We start from the raw sequence: 22,710 nt of genomic DNA, 5'->3' as shown, positions 1-22,710 counted from the left end.
CATTGGTGGGAGGGGGAAAGGGAAAACGGGGGGGGCACCAAATATAGTTTAAATGTATACTATTTATGTTCAATAAAAAAATTGTTAAAAGAAAAAAAATGAGTATTTAAAGTGCCATTAATTTATGTAACAGAGTTGGGCCCCAAATTCTTCATTGTTGATCATAGACACATAGTTGGGCCTGGGTAACCTTCTTTTTAATCTGACCCATTCTTTTGGCTCTGGATGCTTTCAGTGTTTCTCTGCTACCTTCTCTGACCATTCCTTTAATGCAACATCATTTTTCTTCTGTCTTGCAACAATATTTAATATTAATGAGTCATTAATCTTAATGGGTCAAAGTATGTTCTTATGTTAGGTCAACCATTCTGTTCGAGGTAAAACTGAAGATAATGTCTTTGTATTCTGTGCTTCATCTATTAGAGATCCTAAAAGCTAACTGCTCATTAAACCGACTGCTTACTTGGGAGGCTGGGACAGGAAATGGAAGATTGGAGGCCAACCTCAGCAATTTAGCAAGACCCTGTTTCAAAACAAAAATATAAAAGAAAGTTGGGGGTAAAACTTCGAAGTAGAATGACTCTGGGTTCAATCCCCCTTTTTTTTTTCCTCCCCCGGTACTGGGGATGGAACCCAGAGGCTTTCTAGCTCCAAGATTCACCCCAGCCCTATTTTTTAGTCTTTATTTTATTTTATTTGCGGGTCTGGGGATGGACCCAGAGGCATTCGACCTCCGAGCTACACCCCCTGCCCAGTTTTTTATTCTTTATTTTGAAATAGGGTCTCACTGAGTTGCGGAGGGCCTCACTTAGTAGACAAGGCTATCGGAACCCAAATCCTCCGTCTCCACTTCCCGAATGCTGGGATTACAAGGAGTGCCACCACGCCCGGCTTAGTCTTTATTTTGAAACAGGGTCTCACTAAATTGCAAAGGGCCTCACTAAGTAGCTGAGGCTGCCTGAGAACTGCAATCATCCTGTCTCACCCTCCAAATGTTGGGATTGCAAGCATGCGCCACCATGCCCGCAATCCCCAGTTGTTGTTTTGTTTTTTTTTTTTTTTAATCTTTGTTTTACGAAATTCATGGATTTTAGTTAAACGTAGTTCGGCCACAACTTTATGTTCACAGTTTGCAAGCAATCTTCCAAATTCTTAGAACTTGCTTTTAAATTGTGGTAGTCTGGTCTACCTTTTCGTGAATCTAGCTATAAATAAGGTAAACCAAGACCCCGGAACCCTATTAAATATGTTACCTGATGAAACATTTGAAAATTTTAATTTTTAAGACAAAGCTTCATCTACTATTGCTGTTAAAAACTATGCTTTAAAGGAAAATAAAAACATTTTGCATTTTTATGCTTTGTGCCTGGTCATTGAAATAAAATGACAACACCATTTTTTTATAGCAAAACCTGCTTAGTGATTGAGTAGCAATTTATGTCATAGGCTCTTAATAGTCTTAGACATTGGGGGGTAGTTAATTTGAGGATAATACCTTTCCATTTAGAAGCATTATTACTAAGAAACATTAAACAAAAACACAAAACACTCATGAAAATAAATGTCCTTTTCTTACAATACATACATATTCAAGGCAAGCACTTTATCATGGAGCTACATCATCCTCAGCCTTTCTTTCTTTCTTTCTTTCTTTCTTTCTTTCTTTCTTTCTTTCTTTCTTTCTTTCTTTCTTTCTTTTTGAGGTAGGGTCTGAGTTATTTCCAGAGGCTGGCTTTGAGGCTTTAACTCTCCTACATCAGCCTATGTAGTAGCTGGAATCACACAGGTGTGTGCCTCTGCATCTTGTCAGTGTTATTTCTTGATCAACAAAAGGGAAACTGATATTTCCTGATTGTGTTGTAAATGTTGGGTCTTGTACTTGTACTTTATGTGCTGTATCTTAGAGTTTCACAATAACAGGTTAAGTGTACTATTTTATAAATGAGAAAATTGAAGCTTAGAGATTCAACATGGAATAGACCTGTCAAGAGGGTATAAGCTTAGATCTTATCTCAGATCTTTCTGAAGCCAAAGTTAGAGTTTCTCTAGTAAGAATACTCATATGTTAGATATTTCATCATAACTGACGAAATTAACTGATGTCATTCTGTTATTATTTGTGACAGAGATTGATTTTTAAAAGGTTGGTAGTGTAATGAGATTTTACTAAAAGTTAATGCTGCTGACTTGAGTCTTCCATTTCATCTTTATGTAGCTTTGGGCAACATATTCTAGCTTTTAACTTGCCTTTCTGCCATTATCAGATGACTACATAACCTTTGATGAAGGGGACATAGTCAAAATATTTGAAATCAGTATGACCCAAGAGAACTAGCATTAGAAGTCATAAATGACACCAGCTCTCATTAAATGCTGAAGATCAGAACTTCTCTAATCAGCTGAAAGATATTTTTCAATATCTTTCAGATTTTTACATTATAATTTGAGATGTAGAAGTCTTTGTATTGGGCAATATTGTTAACACTTATTTCATCATATAGTGTGTGACTATTATAGATTTAATTTACATTTTTTCAAATTTTATAGTTATAATCTCTTAACTTTTGTGATTGAATTAATTGAATTTTCTAGATAATCATGTTTCTGTTATTATTATCAGTGACATTCAAAAGAATTTTGTAAGTATGTCTCTGTCACTCTGAACTACATTATGATGTGAGACTACAATCCACCAATAACATTATATTAAAAAATAAAATAGAGCCGGGCATGGTGGGGCACGCTTTTAATCCCCGCTCTTGGGAGGTGGAGACAGGAGGATCATGCAGGTTCTAAGCCAGCCTCGCTGGCTTAAGAGACCCTGTTTCCAAACAAAATATAAAAATATGTCTGGGAGTGTAGCCCGGAGGTAGAAGGGTTCCATCCCCAGTACCACCAAAAAAAATGAAAAATAAAAAATAAAAAAATAAAAATAAAAATAGAGTAATCTTAATTAAAACTAAACATTTTAATTAAAACTAAATAATTTTAATTGCATAATAAAACTAAGTAATAACTACAGATGTGTGTAAATATTATTGTATAAATTCTTATGGCTTTAAAACATTTTGAAGCAAAACAGCATCATTATTTTGTCATATTGTAGCATAGATTGCAAAATACTAGCCATTTCAGAGCAGCAGGTGTCTAATTGTTTAAAAAGAAAAAGAGATTGCATAAAACTTCCAGGAAGGTTACTTATTGGTGTTTAGTTTTTATTTCCTCATTCTTGACTAGAGGAACAGAGGAAAACAAATAAAAAATGTCAGATACCACTTTCAGGAAGTACACAGGAAGCTAATAGATTTTATGGCAAGTACTTGCAACATAATAAACTGAAATAATGTTAACTTATAGTACATAATACTGTAACATAGCAATGAAGAAAAATAAACTGAAACCCTACTAGAAGCATCAAAGAACAGTGAATGGTTGACTTTAAAAATGAAACCCGCACAAATTTGAAGTTAAAACATAGTTTTGCTTCCAAAATTAACTGATAAACAAAATACACTTTTCATCTATCAAACACCTGTATGTTGGATCACATAGATGAAAGAGACATGGTCTAAGAGTCGTTCAGAAGGTCTGTGTTAAATCATTTGTAAGTTAAGGCAGTGGCGTATCTAACTCACTGACAGTCTTCCGTTTATTTAAATGCTTACACTGTAAATTGTAAGCTTAGAGACTATAAACTGCTTGGTGCATCTCTCTGGGGCTAAACAATCTCTTTCTAATATATATGTTAATATATTAGGCAATGTCTTTCTAAAAATATATATGTAAATATATGAAATAATTTTTTATAAATTAGAAACATCTATGTATATCTATATTAGACATTTTGGTAACTTGTTTTTTTCAAAATAAAAAAAGGGACTAACTTTGGTGCAGCTACTGTGAAATCTATATAAGAAGGACATGCAAACGGTTCCTTAGGTCCTCATTCATGGGATAGTGAGGTGGAAAGCTGCAGGGCTGGTGACTCAAAAACTGAAAACTACTAAGGAAGACTGGAAATTGAAGAAAAAAAAGTCTGTCTCTGCTCCCTTTAAGTAAAATCCACTCCCAAATTTGGAGATAACAATTTTAGTGAAGTTTTATATACCAACACAAGAAGTTTTACCTTGAAGTAATATTTAAAAAAAAGGAAAGGATGTTTTTACTCTAAGCCCAACCAGAGGGATGCTACAAATACTATTTCTTTCCTCTCAAGCTTCTTCCTGTTTATCTGTCTGTATCCAGGGACTTGAAATGATCCAGCTTGGTCCAAGTAGTCAAGATGAGGCTACTATAAGGAGACCAGGTTGTGCTACAGTTTGGATACTACAGAGTGTATTCAAAGCTCAGATGTTGATACTCCAATTGTAGTAAGGTTCAGAGGTTGATCAGTGGGGACATGCCTTTTAGGACTATATCTGCCCCTGAAATTCATTCATTCTCATTCTCTCTCTCGCTCTCTCTCACTCTCTTGCTCTTGCTCTCTTGCTCTCTCGTTCTCTCTCGCTCTCTCTTGCTTTCTCGCTCTCTCTCGCTCTCTCTCTCCCCCCTCTCCCTCCCCACCTCTCTCCTAACTTTCTGGCTGCCACCAGCTAAACAGCTTTCCTCCTCCACCCTGATCTTGGCCATAATGTTTCTCTCTTGAAGCTGGCTGACCAAGAACTGAATCTCTGAAATCCTGAGTCAAAATAAATCTTTCTTCCTCTAGGTTGTTCTTGTCAAGTGTTTTGGTGAAAGTATGAAAAATGTTATCACCATTTGCAAACTTTCTTGTCTTAGATTATGTCTTTGAAGGAGCCATTACATCATTATAGAAAGGACCCCCACGTGACAGTGTGAGTTACAGTTCTTGTTGGGTATCTATTGTGAAAGCGCAGATAAACCCTTTGCAGCTTGAGCTCAAAAGACCTAAGAGGGGCTGGGTAACCATTCTACTGCTACAGCCATTCCATAAACGAACTTGGATTCACCTAAGATTTGTTTCATATACTTTTTTCCTTCTTAAATTGGGTCAAAATTTTCTGTTCCCCACACCTACATAAAATATACTTCTCCTTTCCTTACATTCCAGAGAGGCCCTGAAAAAGTCATTGTACGTCAGATCTAAAAAATATTTTATAGAATATTATACAGTTGTACTCAATATTTATAATTATCATTGTGAAGGTGTTGCTAAAGTGATACATTAATTTTTTTATATTTGTATATTAAGAAAAATAATCTGATGAAGTTATACTGTTTCTCAGTAAAATCTGAGAAATAGTTTCTCAGTTAAATCTGAGAAAATATCTCTGGTTTAAGAAACTTCTTTTGATTATTTTCAAATGCAGAGCTAAGGCAAGAGAATTTGGCTTCGTTTAGTTTATCCTAAAATTAGCATCAATTTGGCAATGGAGGGGGAGAGTGGAAGAATCCTGTAACATGAGAGTGACCTAAACATCACCTGCTATTTGTTTCCAGGCATACAAAGGAACACTTTATTCTTAAGATAAAATGGCTTATACCATTCCCTTCAGTAAACTAGATTTCTATGTGTACAATATTTTTTTAATGGTTAAGTAGTCTCATTTAGCAAAAGTAAATCAATCCATGTTTCAAACTAAATCTATGTGATATAGCATTATTTGTATAATGTTACAGAATATATATTTGAACAGCAGTACAATAATAATGCATGATGACTATGGTCCAGGGTATAACATAAAAATGGATTAATAAATGCTCCTCTGATAACTAATGGTTGTTTTGATAGACAATAAAATTGACCAATTTTCACAGGGATATTTCAATTAGCTGATTAATTTAAAGAAAAATCACAGTAGTTATTTCAGTAGCCTATTTTCTATAGTATTATTAGTAGATAAACATGGAAGAATAGTTTCAAATAAAATTCTCAGAGTTTTCTGGTGATTTTTAAATGAGTATTTGTGAAACATAACCATAGTTAATGATTTTTATGTATCACACAGCACAGAATATATTACCTATCTCTCAATTAATTGTGTACCATAATGTGTCTGATTAAAAATACTATCAGCAAATTAAAGTCAGTTATTTTTATATACATAATATAATATTAAAAACTGTCTTTTTGTGTGTATTTTAAAGTATACTTACGGGTTATCCAATAGCAGTACTATGGGGTTAAGTTCTTTCTTTGGTCTATAATATGCCCTGAGAGGAACAATAAAATTATACAATCCATTTCCAGCTGTTTCAGCTGCAACTATAATTAGCTTATTTTTGAATCCATAGGCTTTTGCGTCCTCATAGTAGTTATGTTGGCAACTCTAGAGAAGAAAAATTATACAAAGAAATGCCATTTTTATACTCCACTAAAATTTGGTAAAATTATTTAGGATATATGGAAATGTAAATTTATTCTAACTAAATTCTCATTTCCTAACAAATTTTAAATTGTTACATATTTGTCTTTGCCCCAGTTCTGTAACTTGAGGTAAGGAATATAGGTGTGTAGATATCAGTCAAGTGAATTGTAAGTACGTAGCTTGATGGAGAAAAGCCAACAGTATGTGAGTGCCCATATTCTTCCATAAACTAAAACTTGCTGCCGGATGACATCTGGGTATCTACACTGTAAACTTACCTACATATAGATTTCATTTTCAGAAATACAGTAATGTCATAACTAAATAGCTCCAAAAAATTCCCCACTACTGAATATCTTACTTTATGAACTAAAACAAAGAAGGAAAAAGAAGACAACAAAAAAAGCCATGTCTCAAGGTACAACTGAGCTGTCAAGATAATGATGCAGATATTCAAGAGTAAAACCATCAGCAGCAGCATCATTATCATCATCATAATAAAAATACCAGTACCAAAAAGTGGAAAAACTTGATGTCTGAAGATATCACTGTTGGCCTGAGGTACTTTGCTATTTTCTGAGAGTGTAGAGCTTTCTAGAATTAATATTAATAAACCATGGCTCATTTTATGTTAATTTATTTGCAAAGAGGACTGGTCCCACGGTCTGCTCTTTCACCTTTATCTTTATCTACATGGATATCTTTTTTAATTATTTGGGTGGAGATTAGATAGTTCTCTGTGGGTTCATCGCTGCAATTATTTCTTAATAAAAAAATTACAAAGCACTGATAGAAGCGAGGATCCAAAAATAAATACCAACAAAAAAGATAATTAGACCCCCCAAAACTACAGTTTGTTGTTATTAAATTCAGAATGTAAAACATGAATGCTTAATATGTTTTAATATGCATAATATGCTTTAGCATGGACAAAGAACAGCGGATTACTTAAAATATTCAAGAGGGATGTTAAAAATAATATATATAAATATTTCCATATATCTTCTTAAACAATATAATGCAAAAGATAATTTAAATTACACATATAATATAGCAGAAGGAATCAACTGAAGAATAGATTTGAAAATATTGACCCAAAGCAATAGAAACTAGGAAGGAAATTTTAAAAACTTATAAGGTAGTGTGAGAATATCTAGTATGTAGTTAATCAGATTAACTGACAAAGAGATGAGAGAAGCCATATTCAAATAAATGTTGACTGAGGATTTTCTATGAGTGATTAAAAAATAAAACAAATTCTCAGGAAATTCATTGAGTCCTAAAGCCAAACAAGAAGAAACACACAGCCATACAAATAATAATTAAAGGAGAAAGCAACTGAGATGATGTGATCTTAAAAGTACCCCCCAAGAAAAAAAAGGGATACTAGTACAAAGAACAATAATTAGAATAATGAGTGACTTTTCAAAAGGAAGAAGAAGTCCAGGAGGCATTAAATAAAGACCTTAAAATGACAAAAGAAAAACTAAGTGGCAGAAATTGAAAACCATACAAATCTGTCTTTCAAGAATGAGGGCAAGATGAGGACATTCCACAGGAATTCATAATTTAAAAGAACAATAAATATCAACCTAGTGAGACCCCTTTTCAAAGTAAAAATAAAATAGGGCTGGAGGAATAGCTTGGAGGTAGAATGCCCTTGGTTCAATCCCCTTCCACAAATAAAATAAAATAAAATAAAATAATCTACCTACCAGAAATTCTAATGGATATAATCTAGGCAGTAGGAAAATTATTCTAGAATAAGATATACAGTATAAGAACCAAATGGAAAGCATAATATTCTCTAGTTCCGTTCATTCTCCTGCAAATGGCACGATTTTTTATTCTTTATCACTGAGTAAAATCGCATCGTCTTATATATACCACAGTCTTGTAACCTACCCATCTGATGATGAACACTTAGGCTGTTTGGCTAATGTGAATTGTGCTGCTATAAACATGGACAGGCGTGTATCCCTACAATATTCTCACTTCACTTCTCTTGCAAAGATACTCAGGAGTCGTATGACTAGGGATCAAGTGGGATGCCAGAAGGACTCCAGACAAAGGAGAAACCCCAGTGGATTGATAGAGTCCAGTGGAGGGAGATAGGGCAGGAGGGAGGGTGATAAAGGGAATAACTTAAATGATGCTATGTACATATGCACAATTATTAATACCAATCTGAATATCACATGCAGGGAAGGGGAGGGAGTAGGGGTCATTCTGGGGAAGCTCACCCAGTGCTGTGTACATGTGTGTCCCTAACACTCCGAACTTTATTATGATAATACCACATCAATAAAAACGTACTTTTAGAAAAAGAAATAATGAAATGCAAAGAAACTAGTAACTTCGTCACTGGAAGGACATTTGCAGAGTTGTTGATCCAAAGAGAATCGAAGGCACATAACAAAATAAGGTCACTCAGAAAGAAATTATAAAAGGAGAACAGTTGACAGGCTGACGTTTGGATCAGTAAGAACTTCAATATTTATAAAATAAGTAAAACTGAAAGAACAATATTCCCTGTGGAGATGTAGAAATGGATCAGTCACTAAGATAAATTCAAAGAGATAACAGAGAATTTAGTGTTGGTAGATTGAGCCAAACACCAGGTAGCTGACACTGGAAGGGTGTTAGACAACATGACCCAAATTAACACTCTTGATGGCCACAGTAGAGTCAAATAAACAAGTCCATTCCAGGATTCCAAAGCAGGCATCTCTTTACCATAGCACACCACTTCCTATCAGCCTAATACTACCTGAATAACCGTTAAACCTAGACATCACCAACCCATCAACAATGCTGAAAACTTTTGCTTTATTAATATGGTAGGACACATAACAGACCTTCAACTCTAAAACGTCCTCTATTGCTCCTCCACCAGTCCTCATTTCTGAGAGCTTAGCTTCTTAGTCCAAATTTATTGCTTGGAGATTAAATTATTTCTACTTTTTGGTCTTCTAATGATATTCTTTTCCTCTTTATATATCAGAAAGAACGCCACCAGAGGTGAGTCCAGGTTTTATGGGGGCCTTGATATATTATTATTTTGGAAAATTTCTTTAAGAAAGCAACAAAAATTTTATAAACCAAGAATTAGTCATAGAAAAACTTCATCATGGAAAGGGTCAATGAAGTTGAATAGATCTGAGATTTAGAATTTATTAATGTTACCAGAAATACACAGTTGGCCAGAAATATCAAATACTTCCTAAAGGTAAAGTAAAATAAGAACAGCCAGAAATAAATACAAGGCCTGGAGTGATGGGTAGTCCATCTCAATGGGCCCAGATGAATAGTTCAGCAGCACAGTAAAGATTTACAAAGCAACTTCACGGAAAAAAGACTGGCATTTTCAAATGTTCTCTGAATCTTCCTCAAGAAGGCAAGCAACAGCCAAAATTTATGTTTACCATATGAAAAATAATAACAAGAATATTAAAATGAATTAAGCATCTACTCAGTTATTAACTTCCTTAAATTAATATGTTGAACTTGTACTAATTATATAATCCTTATAAGAACCCTATGAAGTTCATGCTAAATTCATACTAATTTTACAGATGAGGAAATTGAAATTTATTGGTGAAAATAGTAGCCCACATAGTTTTGTAAATTCAGAACTGAGATTTTTTTGTACTCTAACTCCTAAATTTAGAGTAAAAGAAGAAACACCTGGCAGAATCAGTATGCATTTGAATCTCTAGGAGAGTGTTCAAGATTCTTCTTTCTGTTTTCTTATTCTTTGGGAGAATAAACTTATATAAGTCAAGTACAAAGTATTGTGAAAGAGATAAAGATGCTAACATTGTCTGAATTTTTTTCTGTTTTGTATGACTTCTCTAGACTACCCAGGCAGAAACCAAGAACTATGTTAAAATTGGGGAAAGGGATTATTAGGCAAGACAATTGTAATAGTTTTCATTGTAGTCGTGAATGTGTCTTTAGTCTCGCATATTAGGATGAGCTCATCTTATGTCAGTAGATTCCACATTGAGATTTGAAGCAGAAGTGACCAATTAAATAATGCACATTTGACCAGCATGATGTGGGGAGGCTTTGGCTGTTGAGGGTTCCGAGGTTTGAAATTCAAGTACCTCTATTTCCCCTTGAAAAACTTAACTGATTGATGAGTTTAATTTATTAAGAGGATAAAAAATTTGGGAAATCTTTGGTGAAGTTAGAAAGTTTATATTAACCAATTTATGTAATTAAATTTACCTTTGCAAAGATAATATCTTTAAACATAGTTTAGTCAAAATACTGTACAGGTTATTTATATGTAACTGTTCAATGCCAACATTTTATTATTAGAGAAAACGACACCCAACAAACAATACTCACCTTGTCTAATCTTAAGCAGCAAAATGGCACTTTTTCATGAAGGAGATGACAAAATGTGGGTGAGCTTCCTATATACGGAGAGTAAGGTGGGTAGCCTTTAGCATACCTGTGAAACAATATGAAATATCACTGCCGGACAAGTCATGCAAAACTGGAAAATTAAGTAGCAACCATGTTCCCATATTTTGATAAAGTTAGAATCAGTAATACTTTATGCTACAATTATATTTTGATACAGATATAGGTTAGAATGGGGAGTAGGCACTTTATGGCTCAGGGATAATATCTGGTACTACAATTACCACAATGTTTAAAGAACTAAAGGTAGTTTTTATATTTTTAAATGATGGGAAAAATAAAAACATTATTTCTTGTCGTGAAAAAATTATTTGAAGCTCAAATTGCATATTATTTTAATTAGTTTAACATTAAGATTACATGAAAGATACTGGGACAATTGTTAAGAGATAATGTTACCAATACCACCACTATTACTAGTGATACTAATTAATACTTAATAATTAATATTCATAAATAAATTACATCAATTAATACATAAAATTGTCATAATCATTTTCTCCAGTATCTCAATTAATATTCATGTATTCTAACAGATAGTAATTGAAGGTAAATAGTCATATAGGTTGTTTAATTGGTAATAATAAAGAATATAAAATGAAACTGGCAGAGCAAAGTTTTTAGATTCTATAGTTGAGGCTATAGACCTTTGTGCTTCCCACTTCGCTACAAGAATATAAGGAATAAGACATTTAAACAAATTCTATTGCAGACTAAAGTGTCATTAGTGATATATATATATATATATATATATATATATATATATATATATATCAGTATACTGAATGAAAAAGAATGCTAAAAGTGAGATAGGCAAACAAAAATAATGAAGGAAGCTACTCTTACATGCCATTCAATAATTAACTGAATTTTGGCATGGATGTATAATAAATGGATAGTAGCTATAGTTGGGATCTAGACTGTCCCCAACAGACCAGTGTATTGAGGGCTGGATCTACCAATGGAGTAATGTTCAGAGTTGGGGCTTTCAGGAAATAAATGGATCATAGAGGCTCTGACTTCATCAGTGGATTTTCTATTCTATAGGTTGATAATTTGAATGGACTTTAGGAAGTGATAGACGCTCTAGGAAGTGGGACTTTGCTGGAGGAAGCAGGTCCAGGTAGGAGTGGAAGTGTTTGGGAAGGTGTTTCTTGTGTCTGGCCCTTCCTCTGCCTCTCTCTGTTTCTCATGTGCCATGAGTTGAGCAGCTTACCTCCACCATTACCCTCCTGCCATGATACTGCACCTCACCTCAAGCTCAAAACAATGGAGCCAGCCAACTGTGAATTGAGAGCTCTGAAACTAAGAACCAAAGTAATTTTTTCTCCTTTAAGCTTCTCACATCACATATTTTGGTCACTGTAGCAAAAAGCTGACTCACACAAAGGTAGAAGGTATTATATAACAAAAATAATTATGAACTTACAGTTTATATTCTAGCAATACAAATTATATTTTTATTTTTATTTAAGGATAAAGGATAATTTAGAGGAAAAATGAGACTGGAAATGTACATTGAAGCCAGAAACTTGAGAGCTTAGAATTCTCTTTAGTTAAATATTTAAGGTAAGGTTATTAGCATGAAACAAAGCAATCTTACACCTTAGAATATCTGAACATACTCTAAGTTTGAAGAAATCTCTTCATCTGGTGCAGTTTCATCTTCTGATTGGTCACTTAGAAGATCACATGTTTGAATTGATGATGTATCTGCAACCTCTAAAACAGGAGCAATACTAGGTCTTCTTATTTCTTTACTTCCCTCAACAGGAAGAGATAGGGTAGGACCACTAGAAGATCTACAGCTTGTATCTTGCAAATCTATAGCCACAGTACCTAAAACAATGAAACATAAAAATACATCAAGGAATCTGTCATGTCTACAACAAACTGATCATTGATGATGAAAATTAATAAAATACAATCAGCATTAGCTATCAATCTACTTATGCTGAATTCTCAAAGTGAATTGTTTCTTGTTCACATAAACATTTCCATAAACAGGAAGGCTTTTATCTGTACAACGTATATGCTATGGTTTGAATGTGGTTTGGCCCCAAGGGTTTTGTGCACTAGGAGCTTGGTCTCAAGTGCGGCACTGTGGGAAGCAGGGGTAATTTTTAAGAAGTGGTGCTTAGTGGGAAGTCCTTGCATGGGAGCTAGTGCTCATACATTCCAGTATCTGAGCAAAGGTAATGAGAGAGGCCATCAGAAACCATAGGCACACTCCCTCTTTCCAATTTTCTTTTTTTAATATGTGCATTGTAGTCATACATCTTAATGGAGTACAAGATGGTAGAGGCATACATGCACACATCACTCTTTTGGCCCTTGGTCAATTCCTACCCCATTCCCTCCCCGCCTCCCTCCTTCTCACGTTTGGCTTAGTGATTGACTTTGATATGTTTGTGAATGTACATCACATATATTAGGGAATTTCCCTCTTTCCCCTTTTCATCCCCCTCAGTTGGGTTTCTTTATTTGTTTATTTATAGTTTCTCTTTCGTCTTTATAATGTTCAGGAGCTTAAACAAAGCAGTAATATATAATACAATCTGTCTAATGGAGGAAAAAGAAAAGATTTCTGGAGGTGATAAGATAAAACTGAAAATTAACCAGCTGAGTGAATTGATTTACTTAAATGTTATAAAGCTGACTTATAAAAGGAAAAGAAAGCCACATGGTAGGACTGACATCCTAAAGTTGTGAACTCAAAATCATATTTACCACATTTGCCCTACAAATAATCTTATCATCTGCTTCAGAAAGAAAAGAAAATCATCATCTAAAATGTTTTCAAGTCTCTCTGTTCCAAAGGAAAGATGAGACTTTCACCACATTTTCCCTCCTTTATTTTTGCTTATAAGTTAGTATCGTTATATATAAAACTAATCACCACTCCACCACTGTGGATTCAAATCCCTCTTACTTCCTCTAGAATTAGAATCTTTTCATCATCTCCTTCCAGTGCATTTGACTTTCCATAACTCCCAACTATTGCTTTATCATCTTCCTGCCTAACACAGGCAGACGTTGACCAATTTATATTCTCTTTTTATTCACTTCTTATTCTGTCAACACTGATAGCTGGCACCAGGCTGGGCACTGGGATATGATCAAGTTAGAACTGCTCAAGGAAGATACATTGGAAAAGACAATTACAGTTACAGAAACAAGCTCTTTGAAGCTTTTCTTTCCCTTACAAAACTGAGATGTTTTTTCCCCCTCCACCTTCCATAGGGTAACTTGTGTTTTTTGAGGTGGGTAAATACAGTCAGTTCTGTCTCTCAGGACATTCCTTTTCTTTTTTAGGTGAAAATCCCATCTTTGGATCCTATGTCTTCAGATTACATTATCCACTATCTTTCATTATTTTGATTGATCATCAGCCCTGACTCTGGGCAATTTCTCCAATATTTTTTGTGTTATTGTACCATAACTAACATAACAACATATTACAAACTGGGTGTTTTTATGACATATTGTCTCATAGTTCTGTAGGCTAAACATTTACAAGCAGGGGTCGTTTTTCTTTTTATTTTTCTCCTCCGGGTTATAGAGAAGAAACCGGTCCAGTCCTCACTCCTTGCTTTGGTAACGGCATCTTTCCTTGTATCTCTTTATATCACCCTCCCTCTGTGAATATGTTCATGCCCAAATTTCCTCTTGTAGATGTACTAGTCATGTGGGATTAGTGCTAATCCTAAATGACCTCATTTTAACTTGAATTCCTCTGTAAAAATTCTATCTCCAAATAAGGTTACATTCTTGCCTCATCCAGTGTTTCTAGAATGCAAATAGGTGAACCTTCTTCCTACACCCTTGCCTCTTTGTGCCTTGAATTCACTGAATAAATTGCTCTTCACCTTATCCAAGCCTTTCACTTTCATAGACAGTTGTAGATGGTATTATAACCAAAAACATGATGTCACATTCATCCATTGCATGTATTCATCCTTTAATCAACACTATGTCTTTCCAATTCATTCTCACTGGTTTCAAACACCAGCTATGTTTTACCCTAACAGGAATTCAACTTACAGATGATACAAACTTTTCAGTGTTCCTCTCATACCTTGACATTCTTTCTTCTTACCCATCTTAAATTCCATATTTAAGAATTAGAATTCTTTTTTGCATATCTCCTTCTCTTCCTTGACACATTGTTGCCCCATTACACTTTCTTAGCAAAACTGAACTTTGCTTAAATTCAACTTTCTATAATCTTGCATTAGTGAATATGTTCTCAGATCACTGTTAGTCTCTATACATTATGTATCCTAATCCATGGTAATTTTATTATATATGTGCATGATCCTTCTAATACCTAGATTCCGTTCCTTGTCCTCCCGACTCCAGTCATGGCCTTTTCTTTCTATCTTTCCTCAGCCATTTATTCTCCTTTTTACACCTTAGAATCTGCAAATACTGTCCACATACATATTCTATATTTCTGAGACGCCATTCTCTAACACATGTATTTCCCCCATCTTTTTCCAGCTCTTTCTCTTTACTCACATGGGACTTATAATTGAGGAATCTACTATTCAATATCTTTTAGCCAACAGATGTCTTTCCACTTTATTATATAATTGCTCAGTTACCAAGTCATTTGTTGGCTATTAGTTGAAAAACTTTTTAAGAATTATCTAAACCTAGAATTTCTATTTGTCTTCTACTATTCCTTCCTCAGCCCATGTGAGTCTGGCATCTCCAGCACTACTCCATGAAGAAGTCTTATCCAGGTAAACAGCAGTCATTGCATTGCTACATTCAATTGCCGATCCTTTGTCCTTTTGCTATATGCCTTATCAGCAACACTGGACAGGGCTCGCCATGGAAGTGTCTGCACACAATCTGCTCTTGTGTGTTCTAGGGCACCACATCTCTATTTTTCTTCTATGATGTTGCAAGTGGCTCCTCCCTCGGCTCACCTGCTGTTGTTTCTTCATCTCCCTGATGCTTAATGATGTTGTCTTGCACAGAGCTGTACTTTTTCTTTTTTTCTGACAGTACTCATTTACTCAATGATCTTGCTCATTTTTAGGGCTTTTAATGATGTTAAATAAGCTCAGGAATCCAAAATTTAGTTTTTCAAGCTGCATCACTCTCCTGAAATCTAAACTCTTTTATAAAATTGCATACTTGGCATTTTCTTCTTGATACCTAACAGACATCTGAAATTTAATGTATTCCAAACTAAAATATTTTAATCAACAAGCCTGTCTTTCCTTTAGCCTTCTATCTTCTTTAGCCTTCTATCTTTCAACTGATAACTATATCTCTATATATTATATAAATAGATATATATTAGTTTAAACAATATTACATATTTATTGCCTGTGTTCCCCATTACATAATGAAAACTCTGTGATCTAGAACTATTTCTGTTTGTTCACTAATCTATTTTTATCACAAATATGATGGGAATTCCCAGTATATATTGACTATTTAATACACAGTTGTTGAATGTATGAGAAAGAAAAGTAGTGTTACTATAGGATTAAAATCACATGTTTTGAGCCAGGCATGGTGGCATATTCTTGTAATCTCAGCATTCAGGAGGCTGAGACAGGAGGATCATAGTTTGTAGACAGCCTCAGCTACTTAGTGAGGCCCTTTGCAGCTCAGTTTCAAAATAAAGAATAAAAAATAGGACCGAGGGTATACTTTGGAGGTAAAATGCCCCTGGGTTCCATCCCCAGTACTACCAAAAAAAAAAAAAAAATACATGCTTTTTCAATGACAAAGAAAGTTACTTAACAAAGTCTACACATGGTACTGGAGTAGATCTTGAAAAGACTGATATTTAGACTGATATAAAAAAGGATAAGAAGTAGTTTATAGGGAAATTTTAGGTGGTGAGCTAGAAAAGTAAGAAGAAATTTGTTAATAAAAGACATATATAGCCAGAAATGGTGATAAATGCCTATAATCCCCAGTACTTTGGAGGCTGATACAGGAAAATTTTAAGTCCAAAGCTTGCCTTAGCAAATAAGTGAGGCCCTAAGCAATTAAGAAAACCTCTGTTTCCAATTTAAAACAAAAGGCTTGTGGTGAACCTTGAAAGTAGAATGCCCCTGGGTTCAATCTTTAGCACAACCTACAAGTAAAGTAAATGTAAAATGTATCTTTTATTTTTTTGAGGTAGTAGGGATGGAACCCAGAGGCATTACACCTAGAGCTCTATATTTTAATTCTTTATTTTGAAAGAGTCACACTGAGTTGAGAAGAACCTCACTATGTAGCTGAGGTTGTCCTTGAACTGTGATCCTCCTGTCTCAGCCTCCCAAATGCTGGGATTACAAGCATGTGCCATCACTCCGGTCTTGTCTTCTAAACTGAAATACTCCTGGGAGTGAAGGGGTACGCTTAACAATTACACATGATAAGGTATATATGTAAATTGAGATTATTATGTAAAAAACTGGGATTGATTCATGCAAATGAGTCCTTTTTGCCAGTCTTAGTTGTAAACCATATTATATCACAGAATTTAAGCTCCCCCCACCCCACTGGGTAATATAAAGCCTTTAAAATTACTTATACAGGAGAATTATAATACCAATATTGTGTTAAAGATAATTACTTTGGTTGAAGGGTGGAAAATACAGTGCATGGCAGAAATATTGGATGCATGGTTAGGAAAAAAGGGATGATCTTACAGATCGAGAAAGAGATGAACCAGATAACAGACTTAGATGACACTGGTGGTGGTCATAGGACGAACTGAAGGATTCTGAGGGTATTTCCATGATAAGATTTAATAGAACCTAGTGAATCATGAGGTATGAGAGGAGAGGACTAGTAATAAGTTAGAATTGTGACTTCACAAATCAGAGAAGAATAGTAATATTTACTTTTTAGCTAACAAAGGAAAAGGAACTGGTGTTGAACCAGGTTGGGGAGATTAATTCAACTTGATCAGGTTATGTTGGATATTCTTGTTAGAAACGCAGATAGAAGTAGTTACCAGCTAGTTGAATATATTGTGGCAAAGAGAACTTTATGATTTGGGTTAAGCAATGATCAGTTAATGGAGCACAGTTGAATCTATGAGAGAAAATGTGACCTTTCAGGAGAATATACATTCACAATACAAGGAACAGGCATTGGGTGGTTTAAAGGAAAACTTGGTCAATATTGTCATGTGGTGTGAACACAACCACTAGATTTGGTGATGAAGAAAACAGTGGTACCTTGTCAGAGTAATTTCAGTGATGTGATGGCAGATCGAGACGAGGAGCATAGCCTAAAACTGAAGAGAGCTCTTTTGAAGAATTTGGAAGATGTCATGGCATGAAGTTCAAAAGTGTCTATGTATTTTCGAGTGTGTGAAAGATGAGAGAAGAGAGAAGTCAGCTTGTAATTTTCAAAATAAAATGAAGGTAATGATGAAGAAGTAAAGTCTTTGAGAAAGAATAATAGGGTGGGTCCACAGAATACATAAGAAAATTAGGATTAGTTAGAAGAAAGGATATATTGTCCTCCTGACAGAAACTAAATATGTACAGGCTTGTAGGTGGTTTGGTGGCAACAAATTTCACGAAATTCTTTTTGGTCTCTAACAGCAGAATTTTTTTTCCCTTTGTTTCCTTGTCACCAAAAGCCAAGTGTAATTATGGGAGTGAGATAGAAATGGAAAGGCAGTTCTGAGAAAAATGGAAAACATCAGAATTTGCCTTTGTTGATGATTAGATGGGTGATTTATAAGAGAAATAGAGAAATCAAGTACTTATAGTATAATCAGAAATGTAAAATGATTATTGGCTGTTTTTGTACTCTTACTTTTTAACCAAGTTGACAGTTAACAAATTTTGCTTTGTATATCTAATCATACTTAGTATGTAATGTGCACATGCATACCTTAAATTTGACTTTGATTTTTTTTAAAGCTGGAGTACATTTATTACTTCTTTAAGAGAAACTAAGGATAATTTTAAACATGTTTGCACTTACCCATGCTGGCAATTATACTATGTACAGGTAATCTGGAAGGTCCATGATAAAAAGATCGTGACATGTTGTTTTTTCTCTGCTGGTCTTGGTTCTTAAATGCTGAATTCTCTTCTTTGGTAATATTAATATAAAAACAAATGTCTGTAGCATTCATAATGTACCGAGGACCTGGATTCAGCAAAATGTTTTTATTATCCTCCCTCCTAACACCAATCAAGCAGACACCAAACCTTAATTTGAAAAAGAAAATAAAAGAATCTAAGAATTACAATTCAGCAAAGGTTTTAGATTTTATTTTTAAATTTACATATGTAAAAATTCAGTAAGTTATTATAAGGCAGAAACAATAAGGCTTTAAATAAACAGAATTTTGAAGTTTGAAAGGCTTCCAAAAGTTCAACATGATCATTTTTACAAAAAACAAAAGAATTTTCTTGTAAAATCAATTCAGTTCATTATGACTGGCATAAATATATATGTAATAGAAGAGAATACAAAATATCAAATCACATTTCATATAAGGATTATATTGTATAATAATTTTATAAGTTATTTTGATAAAAAACAAATAGTATATCTTACTTTGATCACAAATGCTTAAAAATTATTTTATAAGGAAAAATAAATTTACAGAAAGCTATATAAACAGCTGAGTCCCTTAAATTCTTCTAGTGCTATTTATGCTATATGTGGTCTACCTTAAATTTAAAAAAGAAAAATTTTAGAATAGTCTTGAATAGCCATTCAGCTTAACTAGAAGAAATAACACAGAGAAGAGACAATCAACACAATGGTAGAAATTTTTGCTAGCTATTCTTTTGACAGAATATAACACTAAAATGTATAAATAACTCAAAAATCTACTAAAAAAATAAAGAGTCCAGTTGAAAAGAGGGCAAATAATCTAAACAGACATTTCTCAAAAGAAGTACATTTGGCCAATAAATGCAAAAATTGCAACAACTTCAGCAAGAAGGCAAATACAAATAAAAACTACATTGGTTTTCTATATTATCCTAGTCAGGATGGTGATTAACATAAATAACAAAAAATAACAAATGCTGGCAAAGAATCTGAGAAAAGGGAACTCTTACAAGGGTTCTTTATAGACTTTTAGGAAGAATGCAAATTAGTTTATAGCCACTATGGAAAATGAGATGAAGGTTCCCCTAAAAAATAAAATTAGAATGACCACATGATCTAACTATCCCACTTCTGGGTATATATCTGAAAGAAATGAAGTCAGTATACAAAAGAAGTACCAGCACTGCTGTGTTTGTGATGACTTTACTTGCAGCAGTCCAAATAAGCCCAGCTGCCCATCCCAGATGAACCGGTAAAGAAAAGATGATGTAAATACACAAGGATGTGCTAGTCAGCCATAAAAATAATGAAATCATGACATCTGCAGGAAAATGGACAGAACTAGAGAACATCGTGCTAAGCAAAAAAAGCCAGACACAAAAGGCAAGTACGGCCAAGTATTGTACGTTTTATCTTCTCCATGGAAACTACAAAGGAAACAAACAAGCAAGAAAAAAAGTTGACCTGGAGGTAGAGAAGGGACGACAAAGAAAGCAGAACAGGATTGAGGGGAGACAAGAAATAAGGGACGGCCACAGAAGGTACAAGGTGGGCATGATCAAAGCACCACATATGTACATTACCTGTATGGACATGTCACAGTGAGACCCCTGAAATCATACTATCAATATGCCTTATAGTACACTCTTAAAAACTAGTATTATTGATTTATTGACACTTTAATTCTGCTCTGAAAGCAGAAACATACTTTTTGTGTGCATGGAATGAGGCATAGGTAAAACTCTTCCCTTCATATTCAGCAAAAAATGTACTTTCTTCCAAAACAATGTGGTAAACTTCATTCCCAGAGCATCTACCATATGTCTTCTGCCATTGTTCTGGCGATTGCTGGCCTTCTCTGCAACACAGACACACACACATACACACACACAAGAGAAAAACACGGTGAATGTGTTTTAAAACACAAACACACATGGCAGTTGCCATCAACTGTTTTCTAACTGTTGGAACTAGGAAACTCAAAAAAATCTGCATGATACCCTGAGTTCTGAATATCATAACAAACAAGAGTCCCTCCAAAAAAACTGAAATTAACACAATATGTGTGTATATATATATATAAGCCTGAGACATAGCTGGTTTCTAGAAAAGTAAGTTTTGCAAGATCAAGCCAATAATTGCATATATTAGGATAAGGAGCCAATGTGATATGGTGTTTGAGTTTGGGTCTTTCTCTAAATATGATGTCATACACATTTCATAAGAAACAGTTATTATCTTTAATATATAACTAACTTTATCTCATAATACCTGCTTGGCTTTTTAAGTATATGATTTTGCTTGCTATTTAAAATTACAATATTTTCTATTGATTAATTTAAAACCAAATATACTTTTAATTGTGTCTATACCATAAAAGTGATTTTCTTACAATTCTGTAACAATCAAGAACTTTGTGATAAAATTAATGATCTCGGAAATTAATTGAATGTTTGTGTGCATCTCAGAATCCATGTGTTGAAACTTTAAATGTTATGGTCTTCAGAGTTTAAGTCTTTCAAAAGTAATTAGGTAATAAGCCAGTGTGTATCCCTCATCCTAAGATTAGTAACATTATTAGTACCAATTAATTAGTTATTTCTTTCCTCCAGGTTAGAATACAAGTCAAAAGTCTACGACTCAAAAAGAGTCCTCCTGATGATCATGTTAGAACATAGAACTCAAACTTGCCCCATCCAGAAATGTGAGAAATTAATTTATCTTTTTATAAACCACTCTATATTGATTTTGGCAAAACAGTCTTCAAAATAGATCCCAGAAGTATTTCTAAAAAGAATGTTATAGTAAAAAGTATAGTTTATTTTGTTCCAAAATGTTCTGCTTTCACATAACTTTGGTCAGTGGTCTTAGAAATTTATTAAAAATTAAAGTTATAAGAAATTTATAAAGAATATATAAATAACTCCTTTCCTACTATTTTTTATAATAAGCTCATTTATTTTGCCTGAATAAAGCTTATGAACTCTACTAGTATAGGAAATGCACATCAAGTAGCAAAATGCAAATATATAAAAATAAAAATTTTACCATAAATTTTAAAGGTTCACAATGGACGGAATCAGATGACAAGCCATCCATATTTAAACTTATAAGCCAATTTTAAACTCAGAATATTGTCTAAAGTGTTTTAAGAAAGACATATTTATCAACCATTTCAAAGTGCTAATTAATTTAAAAAACAAACTTTCAGGGTGTAAGTTACCCTGTATTTAAATTTTTCCTAAATACACTTAAAAGCCATAAACTAGGGCCCTGAAATCTAATTGCCTGATCTGAATCTAATATCTGCCATCTTCAGGGAGTTATTTTTCTCTTCTGTGAAAAACAGCATCAGCCTCATTGTGTTAGAGGTTAGAGAAAATGAGGTTCCACAAAACCGTCCCGTAGGATCTGTTAGTATTATAAAAAGCACTTAGTAAGTATTATCTACCATTATTATTTTGATCTTCCTTCTCATTTCTAAATTCTGGAGCCACTTTCAACATGCCTTGTCAACCTATGAAACAATAATGCTCTTAAATCCTTTACTTAGTCTATTCATCCATGTTAATCTACTTTTTAGCAACAGAAAAACTAAGATATTCTTAACCGTTGATTGCATATGGCTATGCTCAACTCGTACTTCCCAAAAATGATTAGCCCTGGTATATCATCATTTACACCTTGACACACAGAAATGAAGTCATCTCGTTGTATACCTCAGCACCATTTGGCAAGAAAGTACTTGGCAAACATAAAAACCCATCTAAAGGTCCAGAAATGTAAGCAATGGTTCAGGGAATTCATCAGGGTTTGTTTGAGATCCAAAAGGCAGCATGGGTCAGATAATTGTCATGCAAGGATACTGAAAGCTGTTCATGAGAGTCATAAGTCTAATTTC

General features: G+C 34.0%; 1 protein-coding gene across 3 annotated transcripts in view; it reads right to left on the bottom strand.

The window, feature by feature from the left end:
* KCNT2 (potassium sodium-activated channel subfamily T member 2) overlaps window positions 1-22,710 on the bottom strand; it is a gene marked incomplete at both ends in the record, with an annotated part of 363,001 nt that overhangs the window by 73,639 nt on the left and 266,652 nt on the right. For 2 of the 3 annotated variants that reach the window (XM_080699605.1, XM_080699606.1), the window contains 5 exons: window positions 6,118-6,290; window positions 10,686-10,791; window positions 12,389-12,602; window positions 18,726-18,955; window positions 20,518-20,667. In XM_080699605.1, coding sequence (XP_080555731.1) covers window positions 6,118-6,290; window positions 10,686-10,791; window positions 12,389-12,602; window positions 18,726-18,955; window positions 20,518-20,667 — 873 coding nt within the window. The remainder of the gene's footprint in view (window positions 1-6,117; window positions 6,291-10,685; window positions 10,792-12,388; window positions 12,603-18,725; window positions 18,956-20,517; window positions 20,668-22,710) is intronic. The other variant, XM_080699607.1, reaches the window with a different exon arrangement.

This window comes from Muscardinus avellanarius, assembly GCF_963383645.1.
Source record: "Muscardinus avellanarius genome assembly, chromosome: 7".
Classification (NCBI taxonomy): Eukaryota; Metazoa; Chordata; class Mammalia; order Rodentia; family Gliridae; genus Muscardinus; species Muscardinus avellanarius.
Note: the sequence above shows the minus strand (reverse complement) of the source record. Positions and strands in the feature narration are given on the sequence as shown.